Source organism: Notolabrus celidotus, chromosome 9 (genome assembly GCF_009762535.1).
Source record: "Notolabrus celidotus isolate fNotCel1 chromosome 9, fNotCel1.pri, whole genome shotgun sequence".
Lineage (NCBI taxonomy): Eukaryota > Metazoa > Chordata > Actinopteri > Labriformes > Labridae > Notolabrus > Notolabrus celidotus.
The window spans coordinates 27,916,295-27,930,285 of NC_048280.1; the positions used below are offsets into that span (position 1 = coordinate 27,916,295).

Sequence of the window (13,991 nt, forward strand, 5' to 3'; positions counted from 1 at the left end):
GGGAAAAAAAACAATTTCTGAGATTAAAGTCAGAGTTCTGAGAAAAAAGTCAGATTTTTTTTAGATTAAAGTCAGAGTTCTGAGATCAAACTCAGAATAATGAAAAAAATATGTATTTATTTTTCAGTGGCTCTAATCCTCTTCCTTAGATTTCTGCCTGACAGACTGAACGCAGGGTTTACAATTTCCCCATGTCTCCCTTGACGTGGAGAAAGGCTCAGTGTTTCAGTGTTTGCCCATCAAAGTACGAATATTAACATTAATAGTCCACAACCAACAACAGTTATTACGTGCTACTTATTTCTGTCATTTACACATGTTATGCATGACTGGTTAGCGATATTGAAGGGTTTTTCACTGATCCAGGAAACCTTAAAGCGAGGATGTGATTGGCCCGAGTATCTGTCACTTATTGGTCCTTGGAGAGCTCATGTTAGGTCGCATTGATCCGCCTCCTGCACACTGGCAGCCTCTGGAGCTAGCAAGCAGCAAATGTTAGTTTGGATGCACACATTTGAATGAAAGTCAGTGTAGCTGCCTGCAACCACCAGTAACTAGAATATCTGCATTCACTGAAGTTATTTAACAGTATATAGACATCTGGTGAGGCTGCATCAAAATAGATCCATCAATACATTTGGAAAACACGTGTGGAAGATATTTGTGGAAGGGGAAGAAGGTAAGATATATTTGTATTAATGTGAGACCAAGAAATTCTGGTTAGACAGGTAGGTTAGCTAGCTAGCCCAACTGACAAACGTTGCTGTTAATTACTCATTATGTTGTATTGTTGGTCTTTTTTACCCTAAAGGTGGTTTATCACACATTTCCTACGTTAAGACAGCATACTTTATGATTTCATGACACATAGTGAAATGCTTTTGCTACTACCGGTACAGTTAGCACACATGCTAACCTACAGATATCATATTGCCTGTCATCAGCTAGCTAACGTTCTGTGCTTTGTATTACGTTTGGAAAGGTTGTTTCCATACATCAACTAAGCAGCTACCGTCTGTCTCTGTGTGTCTCTGTCTGTGTGTCCAGGACCGGGCTGTGAGGGGCGATGCAGTGGGTCACGGCGCAGCTCGTCGTCGGGCTGGTCGCAGCGGTGCTGTCGCTGCTGCTGCCGGAGCAGTGCTGTGCGGACAGCGGGGGCCCCAGCCTCGCAGAGCGGGTGATCTGGGCTGTAAATGCCGGAGGTGAAACACATGTAGACGTGCACGGTGTTCACTTTAAGAAGGACCCATTGGAAGGGAAGGTTGGCAAAGGTGAGTGGATGTTATCAGTGGTTAAGTGCGTATGATATTGTCTGCCTTGCTAAGTGTTTCTAAATGAAGTGTTTCTGAATGACATTGTGGAGAAATCTGCCCCTCAGTGTGATAGAAACAATTTGTGGTGGTCACACTATGCATGCTCCTGCTTCCGCAAGTGATCAGAAAGTAATGAGGAGTCAGCATATAGCAGCTCCGCCCCCTCTAGAGCCAGTAGAGGAAGCAGGTGATGATGTGATCTAAATGACTGAGGGAGTCATTTTCGCCTCAAGTTATGAGTACGGTGGCCCTGATGGACAAAACAAATTTACAAAAGATGAGACACTTTTACAAAGCTGGAGAGAAATTTACATTTTGGAAAACATTTTTACATTTTATAAAAGAAAATTACATCAGCAAAACACTTATACCATGGCCAAAACAAACATTTAAGAAAACAAATTTACAAGAGATTAAACACTTTTACAAAGTTGGAGACAATTTTAAAAACGAAAGAACACTTTTACTATTGCTGAAACAAATTAACATTTAATTTTGACGGAAAGGGAATGTACCAAATACCGGGAGTGATCCGGAAGTGATCGAGTGAGGGGTCATTTAGTTTGTTTTGATCAAGCGGCAACCTCCGGTCTCAAAATATGAAGCCCATGCGGAAGTGTTATAAACAGCAATTCATTGAGAATCTGCTTGAGGCTGGCTGCAGAAACACCGCAAACCACATAGACACCAATTCAAAAAAGACGATCTTTGCAGCATTAATAAACATGTTTACAGCCTGGTTCAAAAAATGGCTTGGCTCTACTTATCTAGTTCTCTATCGGCACACAGTGTACGAGGGTGAATTTTTTTCTAACGCGACGGTTCAGAAGATATTATGATTACAAGTTTTTGCCCAAATCAGGACATGACTGACTTGACTCCCGGATGGGAACACATAGCTGTTGGCTAGGAGGCTCAAACCGCCTCTTTACGTCACATTATGCCTCGTTGAGTTCCGCATTACCAATATGGCTGCCGCCGTCGATTGGCTTCAAAACAGCTCTCAGGAACAGATGGATGACGTCATGGATATTACGGCCATTATTTAGGAAATCTATGGTTTTGATGGAAAGAAACCAAATGGAGATGGACATGGTTTACATATTAGGACATCCTCGGGTCTCAGAGAGAGGTGTCAGACCTCAGATAACAAAGCATTATGTCTCCGGGAAAAGCGCCGTCATATCTCTGCAAAACCTTCATCATGTGTCAGAATTCAGATGAAACAGCCTCAGACCACATAGCCTTGGGGTAAACGGAGTCAGGCTTAAAGGAGTCAGACTTAACGGTAAAAGTGTTCCGTCGTTTGTAAATTTGTTTCCAACTTTATAAAAGTGTTTCATCTTTTGTAAATTTGTTTTGTCCTTCAGGGCCACCGTATATGAGGCTTAGATTCTGTAATAGCAAGTTGGAGTGAGCACAGTGTGGTTACTTGCTATTTTGAGACAGAAGAGCTCTGTGTTGCAGGGAGTGCAGGGAAAGGTCAAGGCTTGTGCAATGGTGGTACTTAATAATACTTTATGATAATACTTTATTCATATAGCACTTTTCAATACAAGTAACAAAGTGCTTTACAGTGGGCGATAAAAACAAGAAGAAGTGCAACGCGAAATTAGGCGATAAAAAATAAAATGAAATAAAAGCTTAAAAACCAGTGGTGGTCAAAGTACACGTCTTCATTACTTAAGTCAAAGTATAGATCCTCCTGGTCAAACAGTATTCCAATACAAGTGAAAGTTGTTCCGTCAAATTATTACTTGAGTTAAAGTCCTGGAGTACTTGCTTTTAAAAATACTGAAGTATTCAAAGTACTTTTTAAAATATCTCAAAACTTATTTTCACAAAGCATGAGGTCAGTCAAGAATGCATGTGGAGGTGTACATTCTGCTGCATTATGTTTATCTAGAAAACATGATTTCATATATAAAAAGTATACCATGAAATATAAACAAAGTTACTACAAGCACAGACAAGATTAAAATGTTCACCTGGAATAAAACAAGTGTGTTAGCTACAAACCTCCACATGCTTTCTCTGGTTAGATGGTGATGTTTTGTCAGCTGTGATGAAGATTGTGGTAAACAGATCAGAGATTAACAACAATACGAATTATTCTTTATTTAAAAACCTCAAACGTGGGTTTAAAATGTGGCTGTGGTGCTCAGGTAGAGAATCATCATCCTTCTCAGTCATAGCCATCATCACCACGTCTAAATGAACGGACTGATCTGAATAACGTTTGTGTAGATGAGCTAAAATGGGGGTGATGTGAGCACATTTTTTAGTTCCTGTTAAAAGACGAGCTGCTGCGTTTTGAACTGTTTGAAGACGGTGGATTGATTTTTGACTAAGACGTTTACAGGGAATTACAGCAATCGAGACGAGAGTATATAAAAGCATGAATACGTTTCTGAAGATCTTTTGCTGATAATACTTACCTTGACTTAAAAACATTGCCAGTTTTCCATTCATACTGCTGTTAATATGATATGGTGAGAAAAGTGCACACTGAACCAGATGCTATTCTTCTTTGTAGCATCTGATTATGGGACACGGCTGCCAATACTGCGCTCGAGTCCTGAGGACCAGATTCTGTATCAGACAGAGCGCTACAATGAGGACACTTTTGGATATGATATCCCCATTCGAGAGGAAGGGGACTACATCCTAGTTATGAAGTATGCTGAGGTGTACTTTGCCCAGACACAGCAAAAGGTAAGGCAATAAATGAATCAGATATTCTTTCCACTGGGGGATTTATATGTAATGAAGTTTTTTTCCATATATGAAGGATCACTTGACAATGTATTCTTGAAACATTCTGCAATAGCCTTGAGGTCAATTGGTAGGCCTTTATTGCCTTAACAATATGGGCTATCACAGGTTTATTTTATCAGAGTATTTCTATTTATGGTAGTATGTATGACACCCTTTTTACAGAGAAGACATTGTAGAAATGAATGCTTGGGGTGATTTCAAAGTGGTGTCATCAAGTAGCTTGTCCAACGACTCTCCCAGCAAAGTCTGCAGCCGTAGAGCACAGCATCACGGCTGAGAAGACAGTTGGCCACAGTAGCCATGGTAACATTGAATAATAATGTGTCACATTTCGGAGATGAAGTTTTTTAAGAAACATACTGCGCACATTTTGGAGAGTCTTGTCTGTCCACATAGAGAACATTTTTTTCATTGCAGCTCAAATATTGTCATGAAGGATCTGAGATATTTTATCCTCTAGAATCATACCTGTACTTTCTCAGGAGTCCTGTACCTTTAAGGCTCTGAGTTTCACATGCTTGACTTTTTCTTTTTTTAACTTGAGGCATACTGTGGTCATTCTCTAAATGCAAACACTTTCATATTGTGTTCGTCTAGTACTCTTGGAGTTGTTTCACTGTAAGGTCAATGTGTGTGTGTGTGTATGTTGGCTGTTAATCATTGCTGACTTTTGAATATGTTTTTCAAGGTGTTTGACGTCCGTCTAAACGGCCACGTGGTGGTGAAGGACCTGGACATCTTTGAGCGAGTTGGACACAGTACAGCTCATGATGAGATGGTCTCTTTCTCTATTCGACGTGGGAAACTGAGCGTGCTGGGAGAGGTGTCAACTTTCAATGGCAAGCTTGCAGTGGAGTTTGTAAAGGTTAGCTGTTTTTATCCGAATGAACTTATACATTTCTGAATGTCATTGTCAAAAGGGAACATCCGTTTCATTCTCAGATTTCATCAAAAGTTCATCAATTTTTTCCTTTTATTAGTTGATCCTGATCAAATTGGCTGGTGAGGAGCAAAGTTAAAGAGCAGGTTGTTTCTGAAACATGCAAAAGAACTTCATTTTTTGGCATTTCTTCCCAAAAGGATGAACTGTTCCAGAAGAATGACAGTATTCACAGAGTGACATTACCACCGAGTGACTCTGTTGACTTTCTCAAACACGAGACTGACATGTAAACTCAAGAGCACATTTCCATAATTTACTCCATGTCTGAAAGAGTTTGCTGACAGGCATTGGGTGTGTGTTGACAATGCAAATGTCTGACATAAGTCCCACATGTGTTGGCCTTTTATTAGATTCTGTTGATTGTAGCATAGTGCAGCGATTAGCTCTGCTCTCAAGAGCTCATCAGAAAACTGCTGTCTGTAAATCCACTTTCAGCCCCTGCTGTTAGCTGTTTCTGCATGTTAGTCATCACTAGCCTTTGTTTCTGGATTTAATAGATATGATTGCTTGTAGCTGTGATTCAGAGAAGACTGATGCCTGGCTCTAAATGAGCTATCTTTGCAATGATATGATAATCCTGTCAATCCTCTCCGGTCAAATTTTACTCTTCAGTTCTACATTTTGTGTTTCCTGCCGTAGGCGTGCAGGCGCACTGGCGGTAGAACATTTTTGGTTCAAGTGTCTCCCCTTCACATTATCCAACATCCACTCTGTACTTCACAGACACTTCCTTCAGCTTAGTGTGTGTAACACATCCCTTTTTGTCCTCCTTGCAATCAATACAACACAAAGTGATACTATACCGCTGTACTTATTTCACTTTTGGCATGACTTCTTATTGACGGATATGCGAGTAAAGGAATAGTGGATGACTGTGTATTGGCGTGGGTGTAATTTAATCTCCTGTTGCAAAATTTGGCAAAAATACCTCTGACCAAGAAAGGAATCCTTCACAAAGTCCCTCAAACAGAAACTCGTAATTAAGTGTAGTTGTTCCTGCTGGATGACTTTCAGTTCTCCTGTCAACAAGTTTGACCCAATCTTGTTTTCTCATCCAGTTTGAGCTTCATTCATTTTTTTCTAATAGAAGTCAGTGAGATTATCTTTGATCCAGTCTTTAAGTTTGGATAGTACTATTGAATACTGCTGATTTTGCTGCAGGCCATGAGACTTTGTTTGTGTTTTGTTGTCTTTTTCTTCTAACATAATTAGTTTTCTCCTTTAAGCCCCAAATGAAGGACCTTGTGTCTGTAGGCTAAATCTGCAGGGTGACATACTTCAAGAAAGTTTTCCCGCGACGACCTTCTTTCTTTTTTTTATATCTGTAGATCACTGGCCCCTCGTAGCTTTTTCTCTCCTCAACAAGCCCAAAATGGGACACACAGTTTACTCTTTATGCAAAGGCTGAAATATTCATATTATGAAACAATGAAATCTGCCAAGTGCAGGTGTGCAGGTGTGCATTCTCTTGTTCCAGCATAAATCCACCTGCACCCTGGTTATTTCTTTATCTTTTTTCACCGTTTTATAAATTAAGAGTAAAAACAAAGGTGGGAGGCATATCATACTAAAGAACGGATGCCTAACAGTAAAGAAAGCCTCAAAAAATATAAAATACAAAACAATCATAGCTTCATTTTACTAACTGACTCTACTTTATTCTGATTACATGTGGTCCTGTTGTCTGTGTCTTTAGTTTACATATGTGTCCTGTGTTTCAGGGTTATTATGACAACCCCAAGGTCTGCGCTCTCTACGTAATGAAGGGGACTTCAGAAGGTGAGTACCTTGACTGTAAACATACCCTTTAGCATTGTGCATAAAAACTCTGTTTAATAAATCGATGAGATTCCCTGCAAAGTGGTTGTAGACTAAGTTGTATCAGTGTAATAAATGCTCTCCAGAATAATTGTGCACAGTTTTTATTCAGTGTGATTTTGAACATCCTCACTCATTCTTCCTAATGCACTTCTCCCTGACAGATGTACCCAAACTTCAGCCCCACCCTGGGTTAGGAAAGCCTGAGGAGGAGGAGGATGAGGAAGAGGAAACTGAGGTCGGTGAGGAAGGTGGCAAGAAAAAGGTTCCTGCAGGTTCAAAGTACAGGGTCCAGTCTGGCCCGAGAACACCAAACCCATACGCAGCCGACAACAGCAGCCTAATGTTTCCCATCCTCGTGGCATTCGGGGTTTTCATCCCCACGTTGTTTTGCCTCTGTCGGCTGTGAGCCACCACCAGTGACGGAGGAGACGTCAAACCGACGTGAGTGACTATGAAGAGAGAGGCAGGGAGGGGGGAAGGGGTCAAGGCGACAACTGCAGCACAGGTAGAAGCATACACACAGAGGAGAGCTCGGAGAAAACCATGACGAAGGAGGACAAAAAGAGACAATAACTTTTCAGGAAGCAGTGAGGGAATGAAGCAAATGCTGCCGTCATATTCTGCCGTTTGGGCGCAAAGGGAGGTGTAGGAAGTGTTTGCTGCGCGCTTCTTTGTGAATGTGTTTCGCATCCACCTCTGCTGACCCTTTTGAACAATGTTAGTCATTTCCACTCAGAGACTGGGCAGTATTTACAGATGCCAGTCTGTGCGGTTTGAAACCACATTTCAGTAGCTAGGGGATGCTCAGGAGTGATTAGTTGGGGCCTGTTTTATAAACTAAAAGCATTGTTTGTACCAAGTGTTGCAAGGATGCACACTCTGTAACGCCTCTGCTCAGCATCTGATCAGAAAAGTTACCTTAAAATTATAAATGGTGCTGCTCAGAATTTGATTCGGCAGAATAGAAACAGACGGTTAGTGGGATTACAGTTTCCTTTTGAGAGGCCCCTGTTTTTCTCAACGTGTCACATTTTCGTTTTCTTTTCACTCAGATCAAGTAAGTCCTTTGTCAACGTGCCATCATCTATTTGCCATGAGTAATTTGAAGAAGAGTCAAGGGGTGTTGAACCAGTTGACCCACCTTTACAGAAGTACAGGTCGAGTTTGAAAAATCTTTGTTCCACCAAATATTGATTCAGGGCTTTGAAAAGTGTCCTGGACAGTTCTCATTCAAGGATGGTTTCATTTTAATGTGCACACTTTACAAGGTTAGTTGCTAAACACTCAGTGGTTTCTCTCAGTAAAAGTTGTGCGCACAGTTGCATTTAGTGAGAGGCAAAGTTTATGCTGTGAAGTGCTTAAGCTCAAATGAGTCAGGATCTTTACATCGCTGTATTCTCTGTGACCTTTGCCTTTTTCTATTCATTCATTATGCATGCCTGCCTTTTTGTTTCACCAAAGAATGTCTTTTTTTTTTTTACTGTGTCAGAAAGGAAAGCTTGAGGCCCTGTTTTTTTAATTTGACAAACATCTTTAAAACATGATTTTGTGATGCCTTTTGAGGCACTTGGTTTAATTAAGGCGTCTTTGGACCTATGCTTCCCTCCTGCTTCACAGCTGAGTTCATTTCGAGGGATAGTGTGTTATGATTATGTTGTTTTGTCCCACATATGTGTTTCACTTTAAAGCAGAATGCTGTGTAGACTCTGTTAGGCCAGGAACTTCAGTCCTCCATGTTATTTAAAACATAGACAACAGGCTGCTGCAGCAACACAATAAACTGAGTCTGTGCCAGACCTCTTAAAAATTTCTGTGTGCTCATCCACCTGCAGCAAGAGGAACGAGAGCTCATCATGGATGTGATCAGAAAATCAAATGTTTACCAAACGTTTTGAATCAACATTTATTGAGTGTCCCTTATTTTTCACTCAGCCTTTTGAAATTTGTTGTCTTAAAACTGTTTAACGTGGACTGTGAAGTGTAAAGCTTCAGAGCAGTCGTGCTGCATGTTCATCCTTAAGTTCATGGAGCATACGAGTGACAACATTTTATCATTGAGCCTTTTTTAAATCTCATTTGCCTTTTTTTTTTCTACATGGCCACATCGTAGAGTCTGCTCTGAGTGTTCATGTCTCATCTGTTGGATATCATCTTCTGCTTTCCTTGCAGACAGAAAAGCAGCTTTGTTCTTCATTTTTACTGAAGTTGTGTTGTGAACTCCCCTATTTATGTATCTAGTTACCTCCCTTAAGTGCTTAGCTCGACTCCAAGGAAGATTTTGTAACTTTGCCTGCTTCACTAATGCGTCTTAAATGTCCCCTAACTCCTGCTCCCCTCATCAGTACTGCGGTTGCCAAACAGTACTTGAAAAAATGGTCAATAATTCAGGTGTTGTGGATCCTTCCTCGTTCCCTGATCCTCCTTCCCATTTTGATTGATAATGGGCAAAAAAAAAGTTTGTACCAGAAAAGATTTGGTCAGTTTTTGGGGTTTGATGTTTTTCTTTCTTAATTTTTAAAACTGTAAAGTCAAATCATATTTAAGATGTTTAAGCACCTTTTTTTTTTTCCTCTGAAAAGATGCAAAAAATCATTTAATTCACCACCAAAGTCACCGTGTTCTGTTCTTCTGTAAGTCTACACAGCTGCGTGTGTATATAAGGTACAAGATCACACTTTCTATTGTGTGACACCGGTTTTGTTTTCTTCACTTTTTGAGTTGTAGCCGAGGTGTTTGGGTTTTTTTTTTTTCCCTCCTGAGGAAGACTTTGTGGCCTTTCTTCTGGGGGAGGAACGGTTGTTGGTACAGAGAATAAAACAGGCAGTTAGATGAACTGACTGCTGGAAATTAAAATAAATGAGATTATATCTGAAAATGTGGGATCTTCCATTCTATTATATATAATTTAAATCAGAGAGGGGCTGATCTGGAGATATTCTATAATACGCTTGGAATTGTATGTTTGACATTTTTTCCTCAGGATCTGTTTTGTTTTTGAGTTTTTAAAACGTTATATTTTATTGGTGTGACATTTTGCACTGCCTCATGTATTTTGAAATCATTTGTTTGTGTATTTGTCTTTGTTGCCTTGAAATATTGAATACATCGTGCTTTACCATCATTCGCCTTGAGGTTGCTCTTCTGTTGGTTTACATCGAATTACTCTCTTTTCTTTGTCTTCTCTGCTCAACACACTGTTCAGGGCTGGATTTTCGCTCCACACTCACAGATCTCGATAGGATTAAAGGATGACTGTTGATATAACTAACACATCTCCAGTCTGTTCTTACACTCAGCTTTTCTGGGCACCAAGCCAGTCAAAAACAAATGAAGAGGGCCGCAGGAGAACTTTGTGAAATGTTTCTATCCTGCCCTTGTTTCAAGCAGTCTTACCTGTTATGCATTGAGCTTACTGCCAGCCTCTTTTCAAATTTACTGACTAAACATCCTAAAGCTGGGTGAACTGGAGTTGAATGAAGATCTGCTCTCAGTTTTTTTTAAGCTATTTTTCACGAGAACCAAAGAATTGCCACTATTCCATTATAATTCTTAAACATGGCGTCCAAACATGGCGCTAAAGGTTCTTCTGTTCTGTCAGTCTTTTGTTTTTCTGGCCTGGTGAAGCTGTGAATAAACCAGGGACAGTAAACATGTCTTGTCACTGCTCATGATTTCCCTGCCATTACACCCAGTCTTGTTGAAATGTCCATCCTCTGAGTCATTTTAATTGCTCTGTAATTACTGTACGTTTGTTTGAGATGACCATTTCTGCTTGTTGCTGTATTTCCTTGTTTTTCGTTTTCGAAGAAACTGAACATGCGAGATGAATTTAAACTGAGACATATTTGAAAAGCAAAACATCAGCCAGCTTGTCCATTCGTCCAGGCAGCAGACCACACACACACGCAGCAAGGTTGCAGAGCGTGTGTTGAATAAGAGTCCTACTGTATAGATACACGTGTTGGAGACAAATGCTCCTCTGAGGGCTGTAGGCGGCAGCAGGTGGACTAAAAAAGTATCGGAGACCCCTGATCTTACTCAGATGTGGCATATATCTGCAAAATGGGAAATGCTGATAAATGCTGTCTCTTTTTAATAAATGTGCTATTTTATCTAAAGCTGTTGCTGTTGAGTATTTTGTTCTGTATTTTTGTTGCAGCATTGTGTTAGATTGAATTCATCTTGGCAACAAGTCTGTGCCCGTAAGTCTGCAGCATAACAAAGTGTGAACCATTTTGGACTTACAAGAGTCCACTACTGTAGAGATCTGTCTTACAATGCTGCTGGACAGCTTAAGTTCATCAGGGTCACAGCACATGTACAGGCCCTGTGCTTGTCCAGGTGTTGTTTTTCTCAGCAACTGTGAAAACTTCTTTAAATAGGAGCACATATCTTCGAGGTTTCAAGGTTTTGGAAGCAGAATATCTAAAAGAGGAACACAGCTGAACAGAGTGGACTGAGCCATGCCCACTCACAGAAATGGTAGCACACTTCTGTCATGATTCATTGTTAGGTTGAGCTTTAATAATGAAAGAAAGCCTCTGTATATCATATTCACTATTTACATAAGGGTTTATATAGTTAAAAAATAACACATAAATTAATAGACTTTACATTGAAGTGCATTGTAAACTTTGAGATACTTGAGTCAACAGACGATGTTTGATTGCAGTCCTGTTTCAGGGAGACTTCACCTGGAGTACAGAGCTATAAAAGGTGTGTGTGTGAGGTGAACACCACCATTTCTGCAGGAAACCGCTGATCCAGCCTGACTGCAGCCCAAGACCAAGCCGAGCTGCAGAGGATGCAGCATGTCAGCAGGCCCATCCCCCCACACATTGCCATCAGAGTCCTGTGGTGCCCCCAGAGTGGCCTTTTCTCCTGATCGATCCCCTCTGGAAGAAAACACCATCCGTCGCATGTTCACCAAGCTTGGACCCCCACCAGCACCACCTGCCACTTCCTGCAGGCTGTGGAAAAGGAAGAGCAGATCCACCCTAAGCTCCACAGTGTTGCCCCAAGACCACAAACGGTACCTGATGAGGTGAAAAAGGACAGGGTTCGAATCAGGTCCATGAGCCCCTCAGGCTTTAAGCTATCAAAGTTGACAACTGAAATGAAATATTTGTGTAAAATGACTTTAACTAGTGCAAATAAATGTCACCTCAAGAGTAGTGTTTACCTTGTCGGAAGGTCTCGCTTTGCCAAAGATGTGATCACAGGATAGATGTCCAGATGTTGTGGGTTGGCAAGTTGAAGATGGAGCTCTGCTCTGATGACTGTCAGTGATAAATTGTCCCTTGTGAGGAGAAACTCCACGTCTGTATCTGAGGAGGAGAAGTAAAGTCTGTCAGAGTACAGTTAAAGTGAGAGCTGTTTACATCACATACTCTCCAGTCAGGCTCTATTGTGATAAATCCCAGGGATCAGAGTAATATATCCGCCACATAGGGGATGTCTTCACTCTTAATACCTTGTTAATCTGTCAGCAGGATTTCTCCACAATCTTCTGAAGAGACATTAAGCCAGCTAAGGCCTATTTGTATGCAGATAACATGGTCCTCTACACAGCTGCGTGAATTAGGCTATAAATGAAACACAGCAGCTTTCACTGTTGCATCTTATGACATCCCTGCAGTGTCACTATCTCAACGTAACGTTTTCCATATGGCTGTTTTATACTCTTTATTGTGCACCAGTATTTCAGAAAAAGTAAAGCATTAGTTCATCTTGAATTTTACTGCATGCTCCCTGCATGGGCTTCTTTGATTTGAAATAGGATCTTGAGTATGTTCATCTTGATAAAATGTTGCTTTATTGCTTACAAAACAGCAGTTTCCTTTCTTCATCTGTTTTCTGGAATCTACAAAAATAACTAAGTGCTTCATCTTAATTAGGCTAGGAGCACAAACTGACCTCATTTGGAGACAACATGGTCACACAATTTGTATGACTTTGATTACTACTGTAATGTTTAAAACTAGTCTGCCTCCTTTTTCTCTCTTTTTTAGTCAATAACTTTTCTGAAGCTTGTTAGAGGTGTGAGGCCTCTTTTTATACTTGACCTGGCAGGACCATGACAACCAACTATTTTAGATCCCCAGTACAAATACAGTGTGCATGAGAAGGCATGTGTTTAGCTCGATCTCTTTTGTCTTACCTCCTCTCAATCGACCTTGTATTCCCTTTACGCTCTTGCAGTTTAGTCCCTCCTGACAACAGCGGTAAATCCTTCTAACAAAGCCAAAAAGATGTTTCCCGGGGAAAACCAGGCCCTGAGAAACGCCAGGAGAATAGGGTCGAACACTGAGCTGCAGCACAGTTGGATTATCCTCCGGAGTTTGTTTTGTGTTTTCCAGCCAAGGCGCCGCGAGCTCCGCGCACTGCTCCCTGTGCGTCCTCGTGACCCCGCGCTTCCACCGCCTCGACGCGTCTGTGCGTAAAGTTGGCCCGGAGGATTCATCCACAGATTTGGGTGACTGTGACAGAAATCCAAGCGTGTCGACTACACGACCAAATACACTACTGTCACTTGTCATTACAGAGAGAAGAACTAAAGCAATCCAAATACAGCGCGAGTAAGCCATGATGGTATTTCCAAATCCCGGCCTTCAGATCTTCACCGGCGACGAACAGACAGCTCCTCAGTGGTGCTAAGACTCCAAAACTCTGCCTCCAGCGAGTTGCTCTGCCTGCTATATACCCCACTGACAATGGGAACATCTTACCACTTAGAATTTGAATCCTGACCCTCCTCGCAGACCCTGCCCCTCTTTTTGTTCGTACCCTTAACCACCCATTTGCCCCCCACTGCTTTCTTTTAATGCGCGTGCATAATGAGGCGCCCCGAAGAGCGCCGACCCCATCTATTCAAATTCAGCTACTTAGCTAATGACTCTAATCACTCCATATTTGGATCATCAAGAACGATCTTATTTACAACACATGCGTACAGAAAACATTGGCACAAAACATGAATAATAACATTTTGCGAGCTTGTGTCTGCCTTTACAGACAGGCTCGTGCACGTCTTCTCCCAGGCCAGTTGTAGCCACTCTGAAACAAAGCCTCTAGCCCGAGACTGAAAACAAGGGGGCCGGATCGCAGGGTCACATGCAGGCCGCTGATGACCATAA

At 41.3% G+C, this 13,991-nt stretch overlaps 2 protein-coding genes across 2 annotated transcripts; one reads left to right on the plus strand and one right to left on the minus strand.

Annotated features, from left to right (window-relative positions):
- Window positions 1-228: 228 nt before the first annotated feature.
- Window positions 229-10,973, plus strand: mlec (malectin). Its single transcript, XM_034691861.1, has 6 exons — window positions 229-679; window positions 1,048-1,271; window positions 3,850-4,028; window positions 4,780-4,956; window positions 6,756-6,813; window positions 7,017-10,973. Exons 2-6 carry the CDS (start codon window positions 1,067-1,069, stop codon window positions 7,259-7,261), a joined length of 864 nt encoding a protein of 287 aa, XP_034547752.1. The 5' UTR covers window positions 229-679; window positions 1,048-1,066; the 3' UTR covers window positions 7,262-10,973.
- Window positions 10,974-11,357: 384 nt separating this feature from the next.
- On the minus strand, window positions 11,358-13,929 carry si:ch211-170d8.2 (uncharacterized protein LOC571755 homolog). Its single transcript, XM_034692414.1, has 3 exons — window positions 13,016-13,929; window positions 12,038-12,182; window positions 11,358-11,891 (listed from the first exon to the last, which is right to left on the minus strand). Exons 1-3 carry the CDS (start codon window positions 13,440-13,442, stop codon window positions 11,546-11,548), a joined length of 918 nt encoding a protein of 305 aa, XP_034548305.1. The 5' UTR covers window positions 13,443-13,929; the 3' UTR covers window positions 11,358-11,545.
- Between the last annotated feature and the right edge of the window lie 62 nt (window positions 13,930-13,991).